At 39.2% G+C, this 26,047-nt stretch overlaps 1 protein-coding gene across 31 annotated transcripts in view; it reads left to right on the top strand.

Moving 5' to 3' along the window:
* Positions 1 to 23,269, top strand: part of dlg2 (discs, large homolog 2 (Drosophila)) — a 297,266-nt gene extending 273,997 nt beyond the window's left edge. For 23 of the 31 annotated variants that reach the window (XM_072659057.1, XM_072659051.1, XM_072659049.1 and 20 more), the window contains 9 exons: positions 5,052 to 5,228; positions 6,406 to 6,481; positions 10,225 to 10,324; positions 15,889 to 15,939; positions 16,079 to 16,180; positions 17,149 to 17,321; positions 17,833 to 17,942; positions 18,050 to 18,141; positions 18,870 to 23,269. In XM_072659057.1, the coding sequence (XP_072515158.1) occupies positions 5,052 to 5,228; positions 6,406 to 6,481; positions 10,225 to 10,324; positions 15,889 to 15,939; positions 16,079 to 16,180; positions 17,149 to 17,321; positions 17,833 to 17,942; positions 18,050 to 18,141; positions 18,870 to 18,976 (988 nt within the window). In that variant the 3' untranslated portion in view covers positions 18,977 to 23,269. Of the gene's footprint in view, positions 1 to 5,051; positions 5,229 to 6,405; positions 6,482 to 10,224; positions 10,325 to 10,643; positions 10,690 to 15,888; positions 15,940 to 16,078; positions 16,181 to 17,148; positions 17,322 to 17,832; positions 17,943 to 18,049; positions 18,142 to 18,869 lie in introns of those variants that run through there. The other 8 variants (XM_072659077.1, XM_072659048.1, XM_072659061.1 and 5 more) reach the window with 5 other exon arrangements.
* The last annotated feature ends 2,778 nt before the right edge of the window (positions 23,270 to 26,047 follow it).

Genomic DNA, 26,047 nt, shown 5'->3' with positions numbered 1-26,047 from the left:
TACCAAGCCTATCTCATATCAGTATCAGATTGTTTTCCACACACTGCCGCAACTACTCTCTGACTTGTGTGCAGGTAATCAAGACCATGACTGGTCATTTAAACCAGAATCGACTTCTTATTTACTTATTCTACTGAGGTGTACACTGCAAATCTTGCCACAACACACAATCAATACCACGCACAGATATTTATTGCTTTCTTTCAGCGAATGGCTTTTAGGTTTTAAGCTGGTTAAACTCTATAATCAATGTGCTGGAAGGTTTAAATGTAATGTTTCATGTTAAACCAACACCTATTTTAATGACAAGTGAAAGCTCAGTGGGTTCAGACCAATATATAAAGACAAGCTTCTCTGTATGTGACTTGCTTCTTGCTTTTCAGACATTCAGACAGTTAAGTTGAAACCTGAGTAGACAGAGAGTTTTTCCTGTGGCTACCTAAATTCTCTTCTTCACGCCTTCTTCATTTTGCATTTCCTGCCTATATTTAGCCTTTATACATACTCCTGCATAGAGACCTACACATTTAATTATACATCTAATCTCAGGCTTGTGCCATTAATTTTGCACAGTTTACATATCATACATTTTTGTAATATGTTAAATGTAGTAATAAACAGTAATTATGCTTTAAAAGGTGTGTTTCAGACTATGTTTCTGTACAGCATATGAACTTATTTTTGCTTTGAAAATTAAAAAACAGTGTAATTCGAACGGGATGCAAAACTTTTGCATGCCTCAGTACATATGCACCCTCTATGCAGTCATAGGTAATTATTTTATATTGTCGCTCCTGCGCTGTGTTACAGTCAGCTTGGTGGCCTAAGGATCTGGCAAACCAGCAAAAAGGCAGATGTATTCTTATGGACTAAGAATGTGGCAACAAGTGAAACATCAACAAAGAGCTTGGTAGCCCACAACGGTATTCACCCTTGCTATAGGCACTTTGTGGTTGCCATGCCAACTCGCTAGTCTTTGTACAGTAATGAGAGTGAGCATATTTCCTGAATGTGTGCATGTGTGTATATGTGTGTGTGAGAGAAAGAGAGAGAGAGAGAGAGAGACAGAGAGAGATAGAGATAAGGCCATAAATGTGTAGGTGTGGTCTGAGATTCCTCTATCAGTAGTCTTGCTCTGAGTTCATGATGATGATAATGCAGCATTAGTAGCCTTTAGACCTTACAGGCTTTTCTCACCTCAGTATAATAAGCTGAGCATCTCTCAGATGTCCTGCTCTTATCAACAGCATTCAATTTCTAGAAACAGAAAGCAGAACTTAATATAGAAGATGGCCCTTAATGCTGTTATCTTTTCTCATCAGGGGATTCTTGATCACACATTCATGGAGATGTGATGAACATTGATGGCCCTGATATTGACTACCTAAACAACAAGATAATCTTCCAATCAATCTGCAGCGAAAACTGAATGTTCAAGGTTCTCTCTAGTGGTGAAAGATCCATGACTTTGTTCTGTTTGTTCAAAAAACTCAGAGTAAGCTGTTCATTTATGCTTCTCATGAAAAGTAGTGTAGTAACCTCTTGATGTAAGGTTCTTTACCAGTTTGAAGGATCTTCACACTCACACATCTCTTCTTATCCAGAGCGACTAACATTTGAATCATGTTACACAGGTAGGGCCAATTAAGCATTAGATGTCATGTCCAAGGGCTCTTGGTGTTTTGGTATAGCTTAGTGTGCTTGTCTGGCCGGGAACCAAACCCTGGTTTGCCACAGGAAAGGTGGTGTTGTTATCCGCTACACTACACCAACCACTGGTTTGTGATCTTCTACTGGCAGTAATTTCACCACAGTTGAAGTATATTCTTGGCCTGTCCTAAGCACAGTGAAAACTGCAATATGAGTGAACATAAAGTACATTATGTTGCAATATACAATCACTCCATAAATAATGTTTTTCAGCAGCTGGCCCTGGTTGCCAAACAGTGTAACATCAGAGATTACTCCATAAACAGCCCAGTTGTAAAATATTGGCCTATTAATATAGAATTCAGTTTATTAATGTGGTTTATGTAGTTTTGGGTTTAGAGGCAAAATGACACGTTATAATTGCCAATAAAAAGGATGATGATAAAGTATGTCATTCATGTATCAAAACAGCTTCATCCAGTCCTCTGACAGCTCAGGTTCACTGATTGATCCATATAGTTCCTATTATATTATTACTTCAGATGAACTGCACCAGAGTTTGCTTGGCTAATGCATGCTCATCCGGGTTCAAATTGCAGCATTCTCACTTGTCCTAACAAATTGCCCTTGAAGTGCAGCGTGGTTCAGTGCACTCAAACCAAATGTGTATTGTTGTGCATGCAAATGACAGAAGCAATAGAAAAGCATGAATGAGCACCTCTTTTTGGAGACAGTGCTGTCTATTTGTGTGTGTGTCTATAGTTGTCAAGCTTCAGTATCTGCGTCACGAGATAGACCGGCGTTGTCATGGCTGCGCACAGAGGCAGTACAGACAGTTGTAGTTCATTTTGTTTTTGTTTCTTGGATCTGGGTGAGGGCACCAGGAAGACGGTGGTGAATGTGACGTAAAGTCTCTCCTGACATTGTAATTCAACTCACTTTTTGAAGGGTATCAGCTTCCGATTTGGCTGACCCCTCTGAATGGATAGTTATATGGATTACATAATGAGACAGTGTGTGTGTGCATGTGTGTACAGCTAAACCAGCCAATTATCAGATGGTAAAATCTTTTCAAAGAAGCAAATTTGGAATTTAAGCTCTACATTTAAGGTGCTACAAAGGGTTCTTTGGGTGAACCACTTTTGGTTAATTGGTGAAAAATTGGCTTTTAAATTGGTAAAGAACCTTTACATCAAGTGCATGCTTCTTCTCTTTTACAAACATGGTTCTTTATGGTCTTTGTGGTCCTTCTATGGCCTTGCTTAAAGAATCAATTTTTGCTCCTTTATTTTTAAGAGTGCAGGGAGAAAGATCAAATAGTAAATAAAAAACTTCGTTAGTGCTTTACCATACAAATTAATTCATACAAAAAATCTCAAAAGCTCTGAAAACTGAACTAATAAGTGGTCATATTGATCAGATGTGTTCAGCTTGCCACCCAGGAGCTCCAAAAATACCACTAGCTTCTTCACATTTTGACATTGGCCTTTCCATTCAGCATCCATTCAGAGCGGACTGATAGACTGGTCCAGTATGATTCATATCCTGTATGTAGCTGATGATTGTGTCTCACACGCTGTTGGTTATTCTGTGTCTCTGGGTTCTCCTGCTGTAAAGCTGTCTGAATGAATGAAAGTGTGGACTAGCGTAGTAACAGCTAAATGACTCACCAACACAGGAAAGAGAAGAAACTAGGTCTGGATCACACTGTACCAAACTATATAGTGCTCTGAGCTTTCTGTTCCTTAGGTTTTCCAAACCTCTCAGGCTCTGGTTGTTTAATTAACCACTTCAAGCTGTGTAAGTTTGTATGTGGGTCCACACTATAATTAATTGTAGACATTGGATTAGTTACACTGGATACTAAGTGTTAGATACTAAAATTGTTTTGAAGAATTGAATGATTTACCTAGGGTTTAAGAGGTTAAACTTTCCTTAAATAATATGTTGCTGACCATACATTCAGAAACTTAGATTATGATGATTTGGATGTAAGTCAAAATGCTAAGGGATTCAAATTAGTTTAAGTCATTTTAAAAGTGAACTAGATTCCTATGTGTTTGTTTTCTTGCCCTCAATGGTAGGTTATGACTAGAGATGGCATGATACCACATTTTCCAGACGAGTACCAGACGATAACAAAATGTCCAATATGTCCAGGAACATTAGCTTTTATTATTGAAGCACTACACATGAAAAAGTCATGGACGGAGCACTGTCATTCCACAGAACATAGTTCTACAGCTATACAGCTCAAACCCCTCTAGCTCAGGTCTGCCATTAGACATGATGTCAATAGGTTTGTGTGTAACTGCTCCAAAGTGTTATTCTATTGGCAGTACTTCTATACAGGGACTAGACAAGCTGTGTGTGTGCATTTGCACAACTGTGTCAGCAATAGGTGCAACGTAAAGTAGCTGAATGCGTTCATTAGTAGGGGTGTCCTCAAATAGGTGGATGTAGAGTGTATGAGTGTCCAGCTTCATTAGATCATATTTATAACATATTGATTTAAATGACAGTGTTGAGAAATCATGTTATTAAAGGTAAAATGAGATTAACTTTTCTGCATAAACAGGTCTTCTGCTAACAGCCATCTCATCCAAATGTTGTACCTAAATAAGCATGTAGCTAAGATGTGATTAATGTATTTCCTTAATTAATTATTGTGTGTTTTTATGTTGCTTTGCATTGTGTTGCATGACATGCGAATGATGGTCTTGTATCTGGGGTGTCCTAATTTATTGAAGTTTTTAAGGGCTGCGTGTGGGGGATGGTATTTTTCTGATAATGGCAGTGGGCGTTGGGTTTCCGTGGAGATTTGACTGCAGCGTTGAGCTCCTTGTGCTGGTTCCTTCCGCTGTCTGGGTCAGAACAGAGAGACAGGCAGGATCAGAGAGAAACCACAGAGCTGGAGCTGTTAGAGCAGGTCACAGCAGGCCAGTATTTATGAAGCCTCTCACAGCAGGAAATCAGTCACAGCTGCTAGAAGGTTCAGAGCGTGATGGAAATTGTCAATTTGGCCACACTGAAATCGAAATTTATGCAGAGAGGTCACCGTAACTTTAACATGTCACACCTTCAGAGTGTTAGGTAGTGTTGCGCAGGTCGTATGTATATGTGCACGTGCTGTTCCTGTCTGAACACACCAAGAGAATGATGTTCTAAACTTGTAATGTAAAAATAGTCCTGATATGACAGTGACAATATGCATTTGTGTGAGGTTGCTATCTCTCTTGGCAGGTGTGCTTTTAGACACATTCAGCCATTACTCCCAATTTGAGTTGTCATAGCGACAGACTACTGCAGACTAGGAAGGTAGAAATGACTGTGTGTTTGTGTGTGTGTGTGTGTGTGTGTGTGTGTGTGTGTGTGTGTGTTTGTGTGTGGTCTCTTCACAGGGCACTGTTTGACTATGAACGGTCGAAGGACAGCGGCTTGCCCAGTCAGGGTCTCAGCTTCCGTTACGGAGACATCCTGCATGTCATTAACGCGTCTGATGACGAGTGGTGGCAGGCGCGGAGAGTCACTCCAGATGGAGATAGTGAGGAGATGGGTGTTATCCCCAGCAAGAGAAGGTACATTGCATTACACAACTGTTATAACACACTAGCATTCAAATATCAGGCATCTTTTGTCATATTTTGAATAAAAGCACGGAGAGCTATAGCGCATATAATATAACATATGAGCTAGCCACTAAAGGGTGTTCCTAGATGTTTCAATGAACATCTGGATATTAATTCTGTAACTTTATTCTTAAAGCTATGTGGATTGCTCAGTTCATCATTCCTAACAATATACTAAAAGTCCTTTTTAAATTATTTTGAGTAGCCTATAATAATTGTTTAAATGTAATTCGCCACTGTACCGTTGTGTCTCCAATTTTTTCAAGCCTTATGTGTTTCCATTTTTAGCATAATGTGAATCTGGCTGTAGTTCTTTACATTGTGTCAGGATTTCATTATGGATGGACCAATAGAAATGCTGCAAATTGACTTTGACTTTTTACATTGACTTTTATTGAAAGTTAAGAAAGGTTCTCCTGTAAAGTTGTCATTAAGGATGTACATTATAGTATTATAAACTTTAGAACAGATGATTCCAACTGTACAAATGGATAAGTTCAGCATTTTTGCCACTCAGACCTAAAGTAACACACCCCACAGCTGAATCTCAGGCTGCAATGTAAACACATTCTCCTAGCCTGAGTGATCTAAACAGGACTTCACTGTACAGTGCCATTGGACTTTTAGCGGTGCACTGATTTACAGCACAAGCAATTAGTGTAATATTTAATATAATTTTTTATATTTAATATATTTTGCTTGTCACAAAACACCAGATCACATTACAACAGATGCATATAAACATAAATACACTAAGAAGTAGCAAGAATTCCTCATTTTGAAGGACGTAGTTGATCTCTTGTGAGCTAGTTTGAAGAACAAAGCTTGGTTCTAGGTTTGTCCTAGATTAAGCACCAAACCAGCTTTTGGATGCTAACTATCAATAATACTCTAGAGCTTTGGAGATGTTCTAATGAACACAGTGATGTAAAACTACTATTTGCATTAAGTAAATTTACACTTTCTGTCTCGATAAACAGTTTGTGGAGGTTTGATAAGGCCATAATCTCTCTATGACCCCCCCTTCCTCTCTCTCTCTCTCTCTCTCTCTCTCTCTCTCTCTCTCTCTCTCTCTCTCTCTCTCTCCCTCTCTCTCTCTCTCTCTTTCTCTCTCTCTCTGCGGCAGGGTGGAGAGGAAAGAGCGAGCCCGTCTAAAGACAGTCAAGTTCAATGCAAAGCCTGGCAGTATTGACTCTAAAGGGGTGAGTACTAAACGCTGCCACTTATCTGTTGATCTGCTGGTCCTGTTTGAGGAGGGAAAGATTCATCAGTGCCAATCCATAGCTGTTAGGCTTTACCAACTATTCTTCAGCAGCTACATTGTCTTTAAGAATAGACTACGAGAAAGTCAACTCTGAGTGACACCCAATTTCACATGTCACTTTAGATTCAGCCTTTCAACTCTGTCCAGTCTATCCAATTTAAGATCAGTTCTCCTCTGCCGCCTTACATTTACTTTTGCACATTGAGTTTAAGTGATGGTTGGACACACACAGACACACATACATTCATCCTCTGCTCAAAATGTGCAGCACACCCTGTACTTTCAAGAGCACAGCAGGATGATCCAGTTCAATGTAAAATCAGGCCAAAAAATTATCTTTTCTCAATATATTAACAAAAATCTCAGAACAGTGTATGTTAATCTAGCACTGTGCACTGGCTTGTAATCAGGGCTGCAGCGCTGTTCACATGCTGAATACGTTTTCAACTAGATTTTAGACCAGCCCTGTGTTATGTTAAAAGGTATCCATAGCAACAGCTTAGCCAGGCCCCTCCATCTCCCGCATGGGTTCTAAAGCTGCCTCTCTGTCTTTCGCTGGCAACAGGAGTGGTGTCGATGTGGGCAGAGTTTGTAAAATTGGCACTGAGGAATCAATTCAGGGTTGTAATGGTCTTATATGCCAGCTGGAAGATGATCTGCATCATTTGTTACAAATTGTCGGATTATCATTGTTTGAGAACGTGTGTAAAGTCATTACATTAAACAGTATTATGTTGTTGTAAAGCTCTGAAAGTGAATGTGTACGTGTAGGTTTACTGCCATCAGGATTTAATCACATACAGTCTTTGAATATGTATTCTAGAACTACTAGAACGAAGCAGAATCTTTGTCTGGCCCTTTTTAACACACTTAAGCCGATGTGCATGTACAACAGCACACATTTCAGCTTAAAAAAGCCAATTTTAGTTTAATGTAAACTAAAGGATAAAGCAATGTTCCACACGTATATAACACTAACACTTGCACAGATCAGACCCATACCTCATATCTACTCTCTAATCGAGATATATACTCCAAAAGATATCCTGTTTTTGGAGTTTGCCTATTTCTTAAAGTCACTAGGTAAACATACACTGCACTCGTGGTGTAGCCCATCCCAGCATAGCAGCTGTGTAGTTTATTTTGCTGTCGTTCGGCCTGCCGCTGTGTTAAGCCCCAAAGCCTCTCAGCGTCCTGCATGCTTGATTTCTTTATTCGAGTTGTTCTCGTGCGTTATCTGTCTATCTCAGCATGGCTCTACTCCCTGCTGCTGCATGGCTGGAAACAAGCTTCAGGCCTCTTCTGTTCTTCGTTCAGTGTGTTCTGCGTTTGATCATGTTGTTTTGATTTCCGTCCATTTGACTTGTCTGAGAAGTCCGCCGGGGCAGAGGTGTTATGGACAGCAGCGATTATGGTGACAGTTTTCCGTTCAATGAGCTTGTCAAAGCGCTGGCATTCTCAACAGTGAGAATAATGAGGTGACTGATCCATTTTAAGCATTAAAGCCTGCTAACAAGCAATTGACTTAGCCATGATCTGTACACAAACGTCTTCTAGACTTTTATTCATTTCAAACGATTTTTGTTTTGTATGAGTGTGAAAGGTCACACTGTTAAGAAAGATTGGATGTATTTTTTATTCCTTGTGTAGATTGGATGGATAGGCCAGTTTAAACATTGTTAGCAATGTCACATTTGTGAGTCAATTGACCTACCCTTGCTTTATCCAGAAATGCATTCTTTCATAGCAACTGTTGCCAGCAGGGCCAGATTAAGATCACCTAGTGGATTTAGGATGCCGTGTCCTCACAAGCTCTGGAAATACAACATTCTCCTAATCATGGACAATGCTTATATATTCAGAGTAATGGATATGGTAGAACTTAAGACCAAAATGAACAAGAATCGTATCACTCAGTGTTTATGCATTTAAAATTCTGATTGGTGCTCAAAACACCTTAGGTGTTCAAAAAGAAACTACTGTAGTGCTCTTAAAGGGAAATTCCACCAGGTTGTTTTAGCCCACTCATATTTCCTCACATGGTGGTGAACCAGGGTTCTATACATGGTAAACCAGGGCTGTGATGTCAACACTGATACAGTCAAAACCACCAGTGTGCTTATGAGTATTGTTAATGTTGGTAAAATTTTAATCTGAATCTGAATGAATTTGGGGATTATTTTTGCCTTAGTAAAATGTGAAGAAGCATCCTTACACTCAGATCAGTGCAAAAATAATTTTAATCTGCAAGTTTTCGATCAGAGACCTTCTTCAAGGCATCGGTAGGTAATAAGTGAATACAACAGTGCTAAAACATTTAAAAACAGCCCTGTGGTTTTTGTTGTATTTCGATGTACAGTAGTGCTTTATGCTCTTTAAATTTCCTTGTGGACACTTTGTCTTTAACTTGATGTGTAATGGATCATGGACAACAATTCCCATGATGCCTGACTACAAGTTCAGCTGACTGACACATGTGCTATGTAGTAAGCCTAATTAAGTGCTGTGTTTAAATGTTTTGGCACTGTTGTATTCATTTGTTACTTAAATATGCCTTGAGGAAGGTCTTTGAGCCAAAGATTGCAGATTAAAATGATTTTTGCATGGATCTGAGTGGAAGGATGCTTTTTCACATTTAGCCTCAGTTTAGTCTTGATACCAGATAAGTGGTGTTTCTGATTATTTTACCTTAAACTTATTTTTATTTATTATTATTATAATATTATTATTATAATAATAATTATTATTATTAACTTATTTTATTATTTTGCCTTATACTTTTCACCTGCAGGGGGACCCTGGAGCAAGGAATGCTGATTATCACATGAAGCTGCTTTAAACAGAGACTTTCTAGTCTGGTCTGTGCATACATTTAAAACAGACTGAACGTTTAAACTAGCATTATGTAAAGTTATGATTAGTCATTGGGTGTCCCTGAGCACCTCAGGTCTCCCATATCGTAGATTTGGCCATTATTGGCTGGCGGCTGAAGGTCAGAGCCAGTGACTGTAGAAAACATGGCCAGTGTAACATCTCTCAAAAATGAAGTGACCACAGGGCTAGCTGGTTGTAGCGCCGCCCATCGTCGTCACATGATGTTTACTGTGACAAAACAGCCCATTTTCCATCAGAGTTTTAGTGGATCTGCACTTTCTGCACAGACTCTGGTTGTAAATTTGACAACATGATAGACAGTTTTAACTTGGTTTTTATAGAACGAAAGAAAATGGAATCACTGCGTCCATGTTTAATACAGTCATTGGTCAGGGTTTAGAATGAGAGCTTTGAAATGCTGTGACACAAAGCCGGAATATGTGATTGTGATTGTTTTTTTGTTTTTTTTTAAATAATTGATTAGAAGTGCAGTTTTCACCATACTAAAAATTTATTACACAAATTATGCATTCCAAATTTAGAATAGAACAAAACTTGTCGTTAGGTGCAATTTCTCCAATGGTGGTCCAAGTGGTCTAAAGCTAGTCCGACCCTGCAAGAGCAACTATTAAAGATTGCGTTTGGATGCATTAACTGGAGGAGCAGGCTGCAGGTGTGTTTTATCCGTCTTGCCGTGGCTGCTGTCCTTCCCACCTCTCTCTGTGCAAATGTTGTTTTGTCAGCATGTCTGTGTATGTGACAGCATCTCGAGCCCCCTGTCTGCCCCATGCTCTCTCTCCCACACAGTCATTCAGTGACAAACGTAGAAAGAACTTCATCTTTTCACGAAAGTTCCCTTTCTACAAGAACAAGGAGCTGGACGAGCAAGATGGCAGCGACTCAGAACGTAAGTAGCTGCGCACTCATTCGCACATGCACACACATTTAGGATGCACCCGCACCCATACACACACACGCACACATCTTGGTTAGGGTGAAAGGAGGTATAGGAGTATGTAGGGAGCTCCAGGGTTGCCAGTGTGTTCTCTGTTCTACGCCCTCCCTCTAACTCTGCTACTGCGGCTATTCTTCTCTCCTTCTCTCCCTCTCTCTCTCACTCTCTCGTTCTTACTCTCTCGTTATCCTTCTCTCTATCACTCTCTGTCCTCTGCCGCCTCTCTTTTTGATCCCCCCACTCCGTTTCTGTGGACGGCTGTCTGGTGTAGGACATCTCTGGAATAGGGGACGACGGGTATGGGACAAAGACGCTGAGTAAGTCTCTGCAGGAATGGTCCCGCCTTTGACACCTCCCTCCCCCTCCCCCTCCAGAACACTTTTTTTGTGTTTGCGTTGGGCTATGTCTTTTTCTGTTGCAACAGTAACACCTTCAAGTCTGTAGGGAAGGTTGACATGGAGGTGTAGGGCTCAGGATGGAATGGTTGTCCTCAGTCCCAAGTCTACCTGCATCTTAATTTCCCTTAGTTTGTCTTTTGCTGTCACTGCATGGCAATAACCTAGTTATTCATTTAATAACCTATCTTTATCTAAAGATCTGCTTCTTTAACTTTGCCATTTCACAAACACTCTGCCTAGATCTAACATTATCCAGTGTTTACTGTCTGACTTTCGACCCTTTTTGGATTTTAGAAGATGTAATTAGCTCCAGTAACAACAATAGCATGTTGTTTTTTGTTTTTTACTTTTTACTCAAAGACCCCCACCCCCCACCCCTATGTTAGGAATGTCAATACGGTGTACTTTTTCTTTTTTATAACATTTGTGTTAGAAATAATTAAATACTGTGATTTTTTATTACATTTAGTGTTTATACATTTGCATTTGTGTCATTTTTAAAGAATCAAAAATGCTTGACTTGCTTGATTTGTACACAGTACACAGTAAAAATGATAAAGTCAGGCTAACTTTAAATGATAAAATAACTAATTACAACTTAGTTTAGTCAAAAGGTTTTTAGTCATTAGTCATTTTTAGTCAACAATACATTTTACGAGGAGCCTCAAAAATAGTAAATGAGCTGCAGCTAAAACAATTTGTGCAATTTTAAGTCTGTGTTGGCTTTGTGTTGTTGTTTACCATTTATTTCCATCTGCAGGTTAGGATTTCCCCTATCACATGGAATAATGCCTTCCTATTCTCAGACTCCTGACCATGGAGGGCTGTCACTGACATTTGAACAGCTCTAGAGTAGCACAACAGTCTAACAGCAAGTTTGTAGAGATCATCAAGTCCAAATCCCAGCAAGGGCTCAGTGCTCCAATGTTAAATATCTTCCAGTCTGGGGACGTCATGTGATAGGAGGGGTTCTTACCTGCAGATAAAAATAAACAGTAAACAATTTGAGTGGGAGGGGCACAGACTAAATATTTAAAGCAATTTCAGCTGCAGCATAATTACTAATATTTTTGAGGCTCACCTAAATATGCATTGTAAAAAAAAAGTTCTGTTAATTCAAACAGTGCCTTGTAATCAGTTATTTCATCATTTTACGTTGGCCAGACTTAATTTTATGACTGTGTGCAGTAAATCAAATATAAACATTTATTTGCACAACTATAGCCTTGATAGTGTCAGTATATAACATATATTTGAATAACTAGCGAATGTAAACTCAATGTAAATGAGAGCAGAGCACAGCCTAACACTTGCTAAATTATTTAAAAAATAATATAACATTTTAAAATACCATCACTACAATGATTATATTAAGTTATACTACACCATGGTTATTGTGATTATTATATTATGTTATTATGGTCATGTTGCACACCTGAGCAGTACAACAGTCTTGGTGGTTCTGTGACTTTTATCAATCATTTATACATAGTTCATAGACTTTGTTCCTCCTAAGGTTTCTTCCTCCGGCTTACTCTGGATTACTTACCCCATAGGCAGGATTCATTCTAGTTAGGTAAATTAATACATTGCAATTCAAGGATTCAGACAAGCTTTCAAACTTTAATACCTAAACAAATCTGCATTAAAATACATATATTTATTCCCAGAGGCTGTGTGTCAAACACAGGAAATGTATTTTTGACTTTGTGGGTGCTATGCTTTAGCATGCCCTGCTCTCACTGTGGGCTATTTATGTTGTGCTGCGTTACAGCTACATAAAAATAATATTGGTGCGAATTATATGGCTTACGCACCTCTGTGGTGAACAAATTTTCATGATCATAAAATCATGTCATTGCTATTGCTAAAAGCAAGATCTACCTGGCCATGATACATTTCACATTTCAGCTTTCTCATTAGCGAGCGTTTTTGGAACCACAGGGAGTCCAGAAGGGACATTTAGGGCTAGAATAAGTTATTCACTTCATGAAATCATTTTATTCTAATCAGATATTATTGCATCATAGCTTCTAACTCTAAATGGCAGTTATGAGCTAGAAATATGGTCACCTCAAAAGCTTTTGATATTTGATTTCAAAAACACACCCAGTGCCCTTTTAGTGCACACTGGAATATAACGTGAAAGAGTGCTGAATGGTTCGGTGTGTGCGCTCTGGGTGCTCACTGTCAGATTCTATCATTCTGTCAGCTTTCTCTGAGGCTAGTTTGCCTTGAGCTGGGAGACAGGCTGTGAGACAGGAGAGGCAGTAAGGAAGTCAGGAAGGCAGGCAGCAGGAAGGAGTGACAGGACAGGCAGTGGTGGGTGTTTCTATATATATTCACCCTGTTTTTCAATGGTCAGGAATCCACATGACCACAACAGAGCAGGTATTATTTGAGGGTGGTGGGTCATTCTCAGCTCTGACATGCTATCAATACTGACTTGGTGGTGGTGTGTTATTGTGTTACGCTGGTACGAATGGTCTCTGGAGTTGTGTCCACTCACTGCCCACTTTATTAGACACAGTTCTACCTTGTTGGTTCACCTTGTAGATGTATGTACTGTGTATATATCTTGCCTAGAGCACTAGATAAGTCAGAGACAGAAGCTCATCTGTCTCTGCACATGTTGTGTTGGTCATCCTTTCATTTTTGTGTTGGTCACTGTCTTTCATCAGTGGTCACAGCATGCTGTTGGCTGAATATTTCTAGTTGGTGGATTATTCTCAGACCAGCAGTGACACAGAGGTGTTTAAACACTCCAGCAGCATGTCTGTGTCTGATCCACTCATCAGTGCAGTGCTTAGAATGACACATCATTACAAATAATACCTGCTCTGTGGTGGCCCTCTGGGGTCCTGACCCTTAAAGAACAGGGTGAAAAGAGGCAAATAGAGTATGCAGAGAAACAGGTGGACTACAGTCTCTAATTATAGAATTACAAAGTGCTCCTATATGGTAGGTGAAGCTGATAAAATGGGCCATGTTCATTCCAAACCAGGGGTGGTCATAATATTCTGACATGACTGTGTATATATCTTGCCTAGAGCACTACATAAGTGTAGAATTAGATGTTTACCAGTGTGTTACATCTTTATTAGTATAGCAGTGGATAACAAATCAAACATCGATTGCCTGCTGATATGTAATGCACCACTAACAAATATTGCTCCCTCAAAACAGCAGTGCAACATCACCATCATAATGATAAACAACCTGTTTGTTTGTACAGTCCAGACTGTAGCTTCTGTTTGTAGCGTCATCTATAAAAAGGGATTGTGATCTGTCCATCCATCATCCTGACTGTTATAGAAAATAATAGTGCCTTTATTCAGTGGTTTGGTGTGAGAAGGCTGTCTTTAAGAAGCACCATGCCAAATAACCAAACTGGCATTGCATTCCATAACTAGTCTGCCTTCTCTGTTCCTAGACATAAGCTTAAGCATGTTCAGATTCTTCGCAACTTCATTTTGCTTTAGAATTGACTACTAAACTTCCAGGTACACAATGCCTCCATATTCCCAAGACACCAGGCCTGGCGTGTTGTGTAATTTTCCTCCAAACAGAACTACAGTCAACCATTCTGAAATCAACAGAAGTCACTAACAGTAGCTCATGTTCCTCCATTTTGTAGTGGGTCGCATGATTAGCTTCAGTCTGATTGATCACAATCAGGAATGTTTAGGAGTGGTCCTGGGGATCTACCACCTTGCTGAGATGCTCTTATATACAAATCTAACACATCAGATCCCGGTAATGAAGACCTTCAAAGCTTTCTGACCATAAGAGTCAGTGTTGAACTCTGCAGGTCGGTAGAGCTCCAGGACCAGGAATATAATTATTCCATCGACAGTATTAAAACCAATGCTACTGCTCCTCACCGAGTCTTCTAGTCTCCTCCATGTCCAGAACACTCCAGAAATGGCTACTCTGAACCAGTGCCTCTCTAATCAGACGAAGAAATCTGATTAGCACCATCGCTGTGGGCAGACTCCAGTTTCATTACTGATTAAATAACACTGTTATTCATTGTATTCCTCCAGAGCTCTGTGTTCACCTCTTTAATCTGCACAATGGCTGCTAACTAAATCCTGATGCTGTTTTTCTGCACAGTGTCCTTGTCTCAGAGTGCCTAATGACATTACATGTTCAGTAACCTATTTATACACCCGCTGAAGCTGCACTTCACAGAAAGGAAATTCTTTGACAAAGGGCACAACATGTACAACTGCTTTCTCACTTTTTTTTCTTTTTTTTTTTTTTTACACATACACATGCTTGTTTTCATACCTTGTCAGGAAGTGGGTTCATACATCCCTTGCAGTTTAAAAGTTTTGAACCAATGCTGTCAGTACAATGAATCCCATTTGGTTGCAGATATGTCTAAAATGTATTAAATAATTGTAATGAGAAGAACAAAGAACAAGAACAAGAACAAACTTAAATCTAAAAAATTTAAACAAATAATGAAATTAATATCCAGAATGCTTCAGAAATTGTGAGCAGCTCTAAAAGCAGGTCTGGGGGAAAAAAGCTATTCTAGGTAAATGCATTAAATGTCTTGTTATTCTTAAAATCTTGAAATATTGAAAAAAAGAAAATTTTGTGTGTTGTTTATAATGATTTAGTCTACATTATTAATCATTAATAAATATAAAATAACAAAATGTTAAATATGACCAGAGATTCCAAGCTTTTGAATAGCTAATTAACTGTGGATTGGTTTCCCAGACCTTTTTTAAGGCTAATCATCCACTAAAAAAAATCCAATGGTATTGTACAAATGACCAAGTCTAAGAATAACCATGCTTATTATGTATGCCTAATCCATACATAATAAGCCCTATGTGTAATAAATATTTTCCTACCCTAACTTTAAGCTCAGTAACCAAAAAGCAATTGTGTTACCCTTTTAATAAAAAAATAAATAAAAAGCACTTTTTATACATCAGCATCCTCTTTTTGCTCTAAACACTGTAGGTAATTTCTGTTTTTTACTATGGATATTTTTGTCCTACAAATGTATAAAAACAAACCCCCACACACACAGAGCCTATGGGTGATGCAAGCAGAGTTTGTGCTCAGTGGATGTGTTTGTGTTCTCTCTCTCTTCAGGGAGCCAAGAGGACCTGATCCTGTCCTATGAGCCTGTGATTCGACAAGAGAGTAAGCATAGGCCCCTTCTTCACCTACTGTGTGAAACCCACCATGTGGCATTAACCACCAGCAGGACTAAACAAGAGGTAATGTGACAGATGTTTTTGTTGCTCACCACAAGCTTGTTCTTCTTTTTCGGTACAAACAGTCAGCTATGCCAGACCTGTTATTATTCTGGGGCCCATGAAGGACAGGATCAACGACGACCTCATCTCTGAATTCCCCGACAAGTTCGGCTCATGTGTGCCACGTAAGTGTGCAGAGCTAATTCACACTGATTACGTTTGTGGTAAAGTCTCTGTTCATGTGGGTTTTTTTTATGTTTGTTTGTTTATTAATCTAGAGCTGGCCTAATTGGCAAATATTTGTCTCTAAAATTGACTGGCATTGTCATTTCAAGGCCTAATTATTCAGTTGATCAGTGCTGTTAGTAGAGCTCGTGTAACTGTAAGCCTCTGTGATGTTGGCACTAATGATAAGCATGGTGATCTACCAACGTTGGTGAGTGTCTGTTTCCTGTTCTCACTCAACTGGTCCCTGTTCTGTTCACTCATGCTGTGTTTGTCTCATTTTGAAGCTACTGAAGCTTTTATTTCAAGGTCTGCTCATGAACTACAGTCATAGTGTGGTGATTGGATGGGTTAACTGCAGCACAACACTATTATCTTTAAGCAGCCCTTAGTTTATGATTAATATATATATATATATATATATATATATAATGCTTTCATTTCACTCATTTCCTGGTTTGGGTTTATGTTGTTGGTACGGTTGATGTTGGTGGTTTGGTTGCAGTTTTGTTCCTTTTTGTGTTTTTATCCTTTGCATGCTTTTGTTTTAATCATTGTTGTTCATTTTTTAAAATCTTTTAAAAGCGGATAACAGTTCAGGGCAAACTGGTAAGTAAGAAAAAAGGCATCAATAAACAGGACGTTTATTGATGTTTATATAGCATAGGTTTTGCTTCCCTCCTTACAAATTGTTGTTCATTGTAGATGTTCAAATGTAGATTCATGCTTGAGCCTAGTGTTGCTTAGTAACCCACGATAACAATACTTAGCAAACTGTCAATAGCTCAAGATCTGGGAACAATGACCAGCATCAAACATGTTAGTCTTCATGGTGGTGCTGTTCCTTTAGCTACGCCGGTTACACACTTTTTATATGACAGTTTATTTGACTTAATGAATTGATCCACTTTTTTCTTGTGTAATTTAGATACCACAAGAGCAAAGCGGGACTATGAGGTGGACGGGCGAGATTATCACTTTGTCACCTCACGAGAACAGATGGAGAAGGACATCCAAGAGCACAAGTTCATTGAGGCGGGACAGTACAATGACAACCTGTACGGGACCAGCGTCCAGTCAGTCAAATACGTGGCTGAAAGGGTCAGTATAAAGGAGAGAGAACCTCTCAGTACCACACATCAGACCTAGGTGAATCTAGAGTCCAGTTTTGGTTGTATTTATCTCACAGTGTGAGAGTTCATGGACTATAAAACCAATCCTCAGTTTTTCTTTAACGTGAATTGTAAATTGTAATTTAACTTGGCAACTGTACTCTGTTTGTACTTTATGTGGTCTGAGTTGCTGTGGTTCCTAAACCACTTCTAAATAATACCACCCAAGGTTGATGGTGAAATCAACCCAGACAACCCATTCTTTTACTAATATTTGTAAAGGCAGACCGCATGGCTAGGTTGATTTTATACACTTCCAGAGTAATACTTTTGTCCAAATATGTATGTGTATGACATGATGAATTGTCCTTAGTGTTGCCAGGTATATGAACTAACAAGGTCATTTTGATCTTACGTTGACTTTAAGCATCAAGGTGCCCTTTGTCTCAGCCATTTGATCAATTTAACAATGTTCTTGTTTTGTGTATTCACCTTTGCAGGGGAAACACTGCATACTTGACGTATCTGGAAATGCCATAAAACGACTACAAGTAGCACAACTCTACCCTATTGCCATCTTTATAAAGCCTAGATCCATCGAATCTTTAATGTAAGTCCTCCTACTCCCGCCCCCATGCGTTATACACCATACACACCTGTTTGATGGCTGTGTGGCTTGTGCTGCAAGCTCATAACTTGTTCTTGTTCCATTTGCAGGGAGATGAACAAGAGGTTGACGGAGGAACAGGCCAAGAAGACATACGACCGTGCCATGAAGCTGGAGCAGGAGTTTGGGGAGTACTTCACAGGTAACTGCACTTGCCAAAGCCATTCAGACACAGAAAGATGAGCTGCACCTGCCATGCCTTCCAGGCTGCTAGAGAATACCTCATCTGCATATACTAGTGTCCTGTTAACATACACATGGCCTCAAGGGTCAACCAGAGCAGGCCATTGTTCTCCACTAAGATCGACAGCAGAACCAGTGAGCTACTGCGCTTTACCAGGGCCCACAAGGCCACATTGGCTCATGAATTATGGATCAGTGCAGATGTACTTACAGTAAGGTCATCTATGGACAACCGCACCACCTAATGATTAATGAGCACACTGAGCTGGGGAGGCAGGTGTGTGCTCGGCAACAGAGATAACGAGGTAGGGTGTTGCTCGGAGACGCTGTTTAGTGCTGCGTTGTTTTAATGAAGGAAAATTACTTTTTAATAGAAGGGATTTGTGTGAAAAACACACTCACAGCCTATTAATCTCCAAGATTCCAGTTGGCAGGTAAAATGCATAATCTCCTGTTTGTGCCTTAATTACATGAATACGTCAGATAAAAGCATGAGGAATATGACACACACTGCTTAATAAAAGTGTCTAATGGCCCATTAAGCCCTCAAAGTGAATGTTATTTAGCTATTGTGAGGGTCTGTTATCTCTTGCAGTGGAAGGTTAATAAAAGCCTGAGGAATAATGTGCATACGAGCAATCTAATAAAACTCTTTATTATTTCCTTTCCTCCTCCTTTGCCTTATAGCACTGGTGCAAGCGGACACATTGGAGGACATTTACACTCAATGTAAGATGGTGATAGAGGAGCAGTCTGGACCTTATATCTGGATTCCCTCCAAAGAAAAGCTATAAGGAATACACTGCCCTGCCAGGGACCTTGGACTGCAAAAAACAAAAAGAACAAAAAACACAAAAAACAAAAACAACACATAGGCATAATTTGTAACATATGATAAATTATTATGGTAATGTTTATTGTTGATAATTATAGTGAAGACTCTTTTATTTGTTTGTTTGTTTGTTTGTTTATGTTTGTTTTGTTTTTCACTTTCAATATGAATGTTCCTGAATGTACACCACAAAGTGTTGGAAACATTTTTGGCCTCGAAAACAAGGACTGTTTGTATATTTATTGGTTAGTAGTTTTCTGAGTCGTCGAGAAAAATCCATCCAATCCATTAAGGAACGTTGGCTGTTTCCCGTAACGGTTCATTTTTCGGCTGGAATTTGAAAGGGAAGGACAGAGCGCGCAGGTCAGGATACTGCAAGATGGATGAGTTTTACACCGCCGCAGCCTCCCAGAGGAAATCATCGTAATGATATCAGCTTGCCCTGCTTCGTGGCCGGCCGCCGCCCTGCCCTTGCAGGTCTGCGTTTCTCTCTCTCTGCAGCGCTCCGCATCTCACCCGCTCTGGGATCTATGCACTTCCCCTCCCCAACCACCCCGTCACACTTCATCTCTCTTCCCTTATTCCTACATTGCTTTTGTATTTATTTATTTATTTTCTCCCCTCATCATCCGCTTCATTCGAGCATCTCCTTACAGATTTCTAGTTTGAACTTGTTAAACTGTAAATGTAGCTGCGTTTCTAAACAGAACTTTCAGAACAAGTCAACAGATGCTTTAATTAGTGTAATCTGTAAAAGGGATACAACTGGGTATAGGAAATATGACACTATATTTTGCTATTTATATTGATAGAGGGCACAACAGCACAGAAATATTTATAAAGATAATGTATAACTTTGTTTAAAAAACTACTTTTGAAAAAGCTGATTTTACTGGTGTAAGATACAGTGTTGTGGTAGATGTAGTTCTGGTGGGAATTTTGTTGTGTTCCCTGTGGCCCCTGGTTTTCAGCAAGGGAATACCTGAGTGTATGTGTTTGGGTGTGTGTGTGAATGTGTGTGTGTGGTAGGGAATGCAGTGTGGTGACCAATACATTGTTCTCTAATCTGACATCTGAGACAGATTTAGTGTATCCAGACTGAACCTAGTTCTAAACCTAATTTCTTAAACTCCAGAGTTGGATTGGAGTTATGTCTTGATCAGAGGTGGCCAAACGTTTTGTCCTGGGGGCTAAAGTACAGTGTTTGTGATTGAAAGACAAACCAGTAAATATATATTTTACATTACACTACATTGTTTTTTATTTAAAATGATTTTTTATTAATTAAGTTTTCATTTTTACCGTACATTCCTACTTAAAAAAAGGTTCTTCAAGGATTCTTTGGTAAATGGTCTATATAGAACCATGACAAAGAATCATTTTATTGCTTAAATAGTCTTTGGCCTGGTGTTCATAAATGGTTCTTTGCCTAAGTTCTTTACAGACAAGGACATGTTCCTGAAGGTGGTTCTACAGTATATAGCACCAAAAAGAGTTCCACCATTGTTAAGATTGACGGAAAGCTTTTATATAGCATACACTACAGTCCTTTTGCTTAGTTCTCTCATTAGGTGGGAGGGTGGGGCCACAGTAATCACGGCCACACTCTGGGCAGCCCTGATCTAGATTCCCACCAAATCACTATTGCCTCCATTCAACACGGTCATAGGCACCATATAGAGCACCATTATCAGGATCCAAATTCTTGGGAAGTAATGATTTCATGCATCAACCTGCAGCGTATGACTTACCATCCATGTGCATCATTCAGTGGTGTACATGGTTTGTACTCTTTCATTGTTACTAAGTGCTGTCAACTCTGAGTAAACAGGACATCACTGAAAATAACCCCGGTTCTGCTGTTGCAGAGCTAGAGCCCACTCTATAACATGTAACCTCCTTTAAACATTTTTAATAATAAAGAGGCTTCAGATGGTTCTTTGGGCGATGCCAGGGAAGAAGCACTTCCATAAAGTAGTTCCAGAAATGATGGTGATGTAAGAGTGTATCCTTTAATAGAGTGTGTGACCTTTAAAAGGTACCTTACAGTCACACATCTCTAATACAGACATGGTTCCTTATGGCACCAAAAGTGCTTCTTCCATTTGAAGCACCTTCATTTTTAAGAGTGTGTTTAGAGATATAAGATCTAAATCTAAAGAAGCTGAGGTTGTGAATCCGGCCTTTCACGCTGACAGATTCTTTTTTCCCCTGACATACTTGCGCACACACACACACACACACACACACACACACACACACACACACCTGTTTACAGTGCATGCATGCACTGCATAAAGCTGTGTGCAAATTCTGTCATGCTGTGTAAGTAGCTTTCAAACACATCTGCACTGTATTTAGTGCAAATACGCAATGAAGAGATAAGCACATCCTTGTCTCATGATGAAAACACCTGCTTGGCTGCCATTTTGCAAAACCACTAACACTGTTGCAGCATTTGTTCTGAGAGATATGCGTGGCAAGAGGCCTGCTGACGTATTGGTCACCACCACTTGCCTTAAAAAGAAATAACTGGGTTTTTTTTTACCCTCTAACTTCCCACTTTTGTGGATGTCGTCATGTCTGTGGGTGACTGAGGATGTGCGAATAATGAGAAACAATGCTCTTGTGTAGACGTCATGGACATCTGCAAGCATGGCTTACACTGGAAAATGAGATGCATTGAATTTACGTGCTTTTTTTAACATGAATAAAATATATCAACACAATTGTGTCTTTTAGTTGAATTGCTGCGGGTAATAATTGTGTTGATGTAGCATACTGTCGCTGTCATGCCAAAACCTGGTATCTCCAAAATGAACATTTTACAGGTGAAGGAAAAAAGCCACTTATCTTTCAGTGGATGTCGGTGTAAAAAGATTTAATTCCAAGGCATTTCTATTGGTCTATTCATTATGAAATGTTGACACAGTGTCCACTTTATATCAACAAGTGAAAAATGACAAAAATTGAGTTACAGGGTTTTTGCATGACTGTGCCGGTTTATTCATGTATAAATCATGGACACATTGGAATTCCAATGTACCACCTTTTCCAGATTGCACACCAACTTAATAAATTGGAAAAAGCTTACATCTTTAACCATTTTTCTTCCAAAGATATTTAAGATCAAGTCATTATTCTCCTGCCCCAGTGTGCTTGTTCTCTATAGCATATCACACCTGTAATTATCATTGCTCATGTGTTTATGGCTTAAATACAGTTTAAGTGACTTTTGGAGACACAAAGAAGTGCCAGGAGGAAAGTAACCACTGATTCTTGGTTACAGTAGAGCCACGCATTACTGTATCCCCTTCCATTAAAACAGCTTAAGTTCAATTTGCTTAGGTCACTCAGTTTATTTCACACTGAGCAGACGTGCTTGGTGTGTTTAGAAGACATCATCACCTTTCAGACTGTGTGCACTGGAGCGAGAGTCCCAGCAGCCTCATGGTGCTCCCTGTACAATGTAGTCCCCCTTGAAAATAATCAGCATAGTAAAAATGGACTGGAATGCAATTGTATTTTCTCTCAGGGTTGCCGCATAGGGCATAAGAACAGAAAACCACACCCGGAGTCAGAGGACAACAGCTTGAAATTACGTTACAATGGAAATAATTTCTATTCAGTTTAATTCTGTCCCTCCCTTTTTTTGGAAGTTGTTTTTATTCCATTTGTTTGTTTTGAATGTGTTTTTTATTTGTTCATTTTTTAAACTTAGCACACAAAAGTGCTGTATAAACAGAATATGCTGTCATTTCCCCCAATTACACTTAAAAATGTGCAATGTTGTAAATAATGTTGAGTCAACTGGCACTTTAGTCTGTCAGACAGGAAACAGGCCATAACCTTTTTTCACTTTTTATTTCTTTTAGATCTCATTAAGCATAAATGCACCTAGAAAACACTTCCAGGTCCCCCTCCTTTCCAACTGTACATATTGTTTGTGTTGCTTCATTCCATGGTTGTAAACGTTTAAAGCACACTTAACACGAGTGGGACTGTACAGTTATCACGGGCGTCTGTTCTTAAATGAATAATGAGTTCTTTTTTTATTTTTATTTTCAAAGAAAAAAACTGAAAAGGAAAAGGAACGTGTCCTTTTGCATCATGTTGCAGTATGTACTCCAGATTGCTTTGAAGAATCACAATTAAAAAAAACGACAACAACTTTGCTTTAGGCGTATGTGAAGGCTCTACACTCAGCCTCCATCTCTACTAATGTAAATTAAAGCTTTGGTGAGACTTTTCCACACAGACTGTCTGTCTCCTTTGTGTTGAGGGTTTGATTTTGTATTTTTACTCTCTGTGTCCAGCTGTTTTAGCTTCTCTCTACTCACAGGGCTAAGACCCTGTCTACACCTGGTCACTTCTTGTGACTAGTATCTGGATTGCATCCTGATGCAATCCAGATATGAAGATTTTAGCCACTTGCATTTACACTTAGTGGTCGAATGCATGAAATGGTTTAAGTGATCGTATCTGTTTTAAATTAATCTTGGGTGCGTTTACATTTTCACTTTTATGTGGCTTGGCACATAAAATCCTGATACTCAAGACGGATGAAGTGACCAGGTGCAAATGGGGTCTAAATGTTGGGATTGGGGTGTGGTTTTAGATCACTGATTAGAACTGACAGTAACACACACTCAAATATTGAGTTTACTTGTAGGTTTAATTGCCATAAAAGTGTATTTAACCATAAGGTCAGCAAAAACACAGTTCAAGCAAAAATACTAAAAATATAGTAGATACAGTAGGATGGTAAGCAAATGAGCAGAAGCTGGAACAGGGGATATACTCTATGAATACATACATCTGAATATATGCAAATGTTATATAAATATATATATATATATATATATATATATATATATATATATATATATATATATATATATCAAATTCTCACAGTAAGGCTCATCAGTGCATCAGCCTTCCCTGGACAGGATACAAAAACTTGATTTTCTTGATTTCAGAAGACAACACATGAGAAGTTGGCCCAATACTTTTGTACATAAATAATGTTTGAAATAATATGAATCTGGCAGTTGTTTATTACATTACAAATTCATGATGTTTATACTTGGAGGACATGTGGCCTCAGGAAGTTTGCTATTTTGTAATTCCTATCAGGCTTCTCAAGTCATTGCATTCGTCAGGAATCGGACACATCAGAGTTCTTTGTTACTAATCAACATGCACTGTCTGATTTGACTCCTAAACAAACTGTATAAAACAACACTGTTTTCTGGGTCAGTGGAGTTCAGCAATAGTAAATAATGAAGTCTCTGCTGCTAAACTGTATCGCAAATAAACTACAAATGTAATTACTACAATGTAACTGAAGAAAATGTAGCTTGTCTCCTTCACTATACTATGACAGCACTATATAGAAGCATCCAAACATTAAAAACACTCAGAAAAGTGCAAATCTTTCAAGACCTTCCATGAATACATGTAACCTGTGTTTGACTCAGCTTGTAGATTTTACAAGGATGAAAGACTAAAATAGAGAAACAACCCCTGGATGTGTTGTGTTAGAGGAATGCAGAAAACTGACAGGGTTCTGTGCTCACCAAAAGCTAAAATACATAAATCTCTTCCTCTGCCAAACTTCCTTTGTGGTAAAAGGCTAAAGAAAGTATAACACATACACTGAGCAGCCATAACATAAGTACTACTGGCAGGTGAAGTGAAAAACATTATCTTCATCTACAGTGACATCTGTCAAAGAGTGGGATATATTAGGCACTATGCGAACAGTCAGTTCTTCACAGTGATGTGTTGTTAAAAGCAGGAAAAGTGGGCAAGCATAAGGATCTGAGCCACTTTGACAAGGGCCAAATTGTGACTGGGTCAGAACATCTCCAAAACATCAAGCTGGAGGCCCCACCTCACAACTTAAAGGATTTAAAAGATCTGCTGCTGTCTTGGTGTCAGATGCCGCAGGACACACAGAGGTCTTCTGAAGTCCATGCCTCGAATGGTCAGATATGTTGTGCCAGCTCAAGGGGGATCAATGCTCGTCACTAAACACATATGGAAAACCTTTAAAGATTCACTTGCAGCTTCCATGAGGAAGACCGTTGCTCAGACCGTTGTTTATGTGATGCAATTTGAACATAACCAGGTGTCTGAAACCTGATTCTGTTCCATATTTTTCCCTGTTTACACATTAAGGGGATAGCGAATAGGACTGAGTTTGAGACACAGCTGTAGACTTTCTCTGTCCTTGCACCAAAGTGGTGGAACGAACTTCCCCTGGGTGTCCGAACAGCCGGAATCAGCACTTACTCTGCAGTTACTAAAGGCTTGTGTATGTACATAGCTGTGGTATATTGTGCGTCTCTTGTATCTGGGTATGACTTTTGTAATTGGCAGGATCTAAGTCTAGAAGTATCTCTAAAGTCGGCAGTCAGACAGTAAAGAACCTTAGTAAGTCGCACTGGAGAGAATCATGTGCTAAATGCCATTTATTGTAAATTTAAATGACTTGATAGCACATAAGTTATTCATTGTGGAAATTAATTTAACGCATTAAGCTGACGCTCTTATTCAGAGCGACTTACAAAAGTCCTTCGCTGTTTACTTAGAAAATACCCTTAGCTAGTTTGTATAGACTAGGATCCAAAAAATACCTTTCAGCTTATATGCTACTAAACACAAAAGTCAGTATGGAGACCACGATACTCTGTACTACACTTCACCCAAGTACTCTTGGAAGAGATGAGCCTCCGGTCGGCTTTTGAAGACAGCGAACGACACTGCTGTCTGGACACCCAGGGGAAATGACAGTTTGACAGTTGATGACAGTTGAATTAATTCAATAATCAGTTTTGCAGTGTAAAAAGTAGAATGCGTCGGTCTCTCATGAGACCTTTGTTCAGACCTGTGTTGTCATTAGCTCGTGGTTTGAGGGCTGTGCTTCTTCATCTTCCACAGGGATGTACAAGATTTCAGTAAAGTCTTCAGCAAGTTGTCCTTTATCTGTGGCGTGCTGAGAAGCTTTCGTCTTTATGAAGTAGAAGTA

This window comes from Salminus brasiliensis, chromosome 16, assembly GCF_030463535.1.
Source record: "Salminus brasiliensis chromosome 16, fSalBra1.hap2, whole genome shotgun sequence".
Lineage (NCBI taxonomy): Eukaryota > Metazoa > Chordata > Actinopteri > Characiformes > Bryconidae > Salminus > Salminus brasiliensis.
This window is presented reverse-complemented; position numbering and strand designations above follow the sequence as displayed.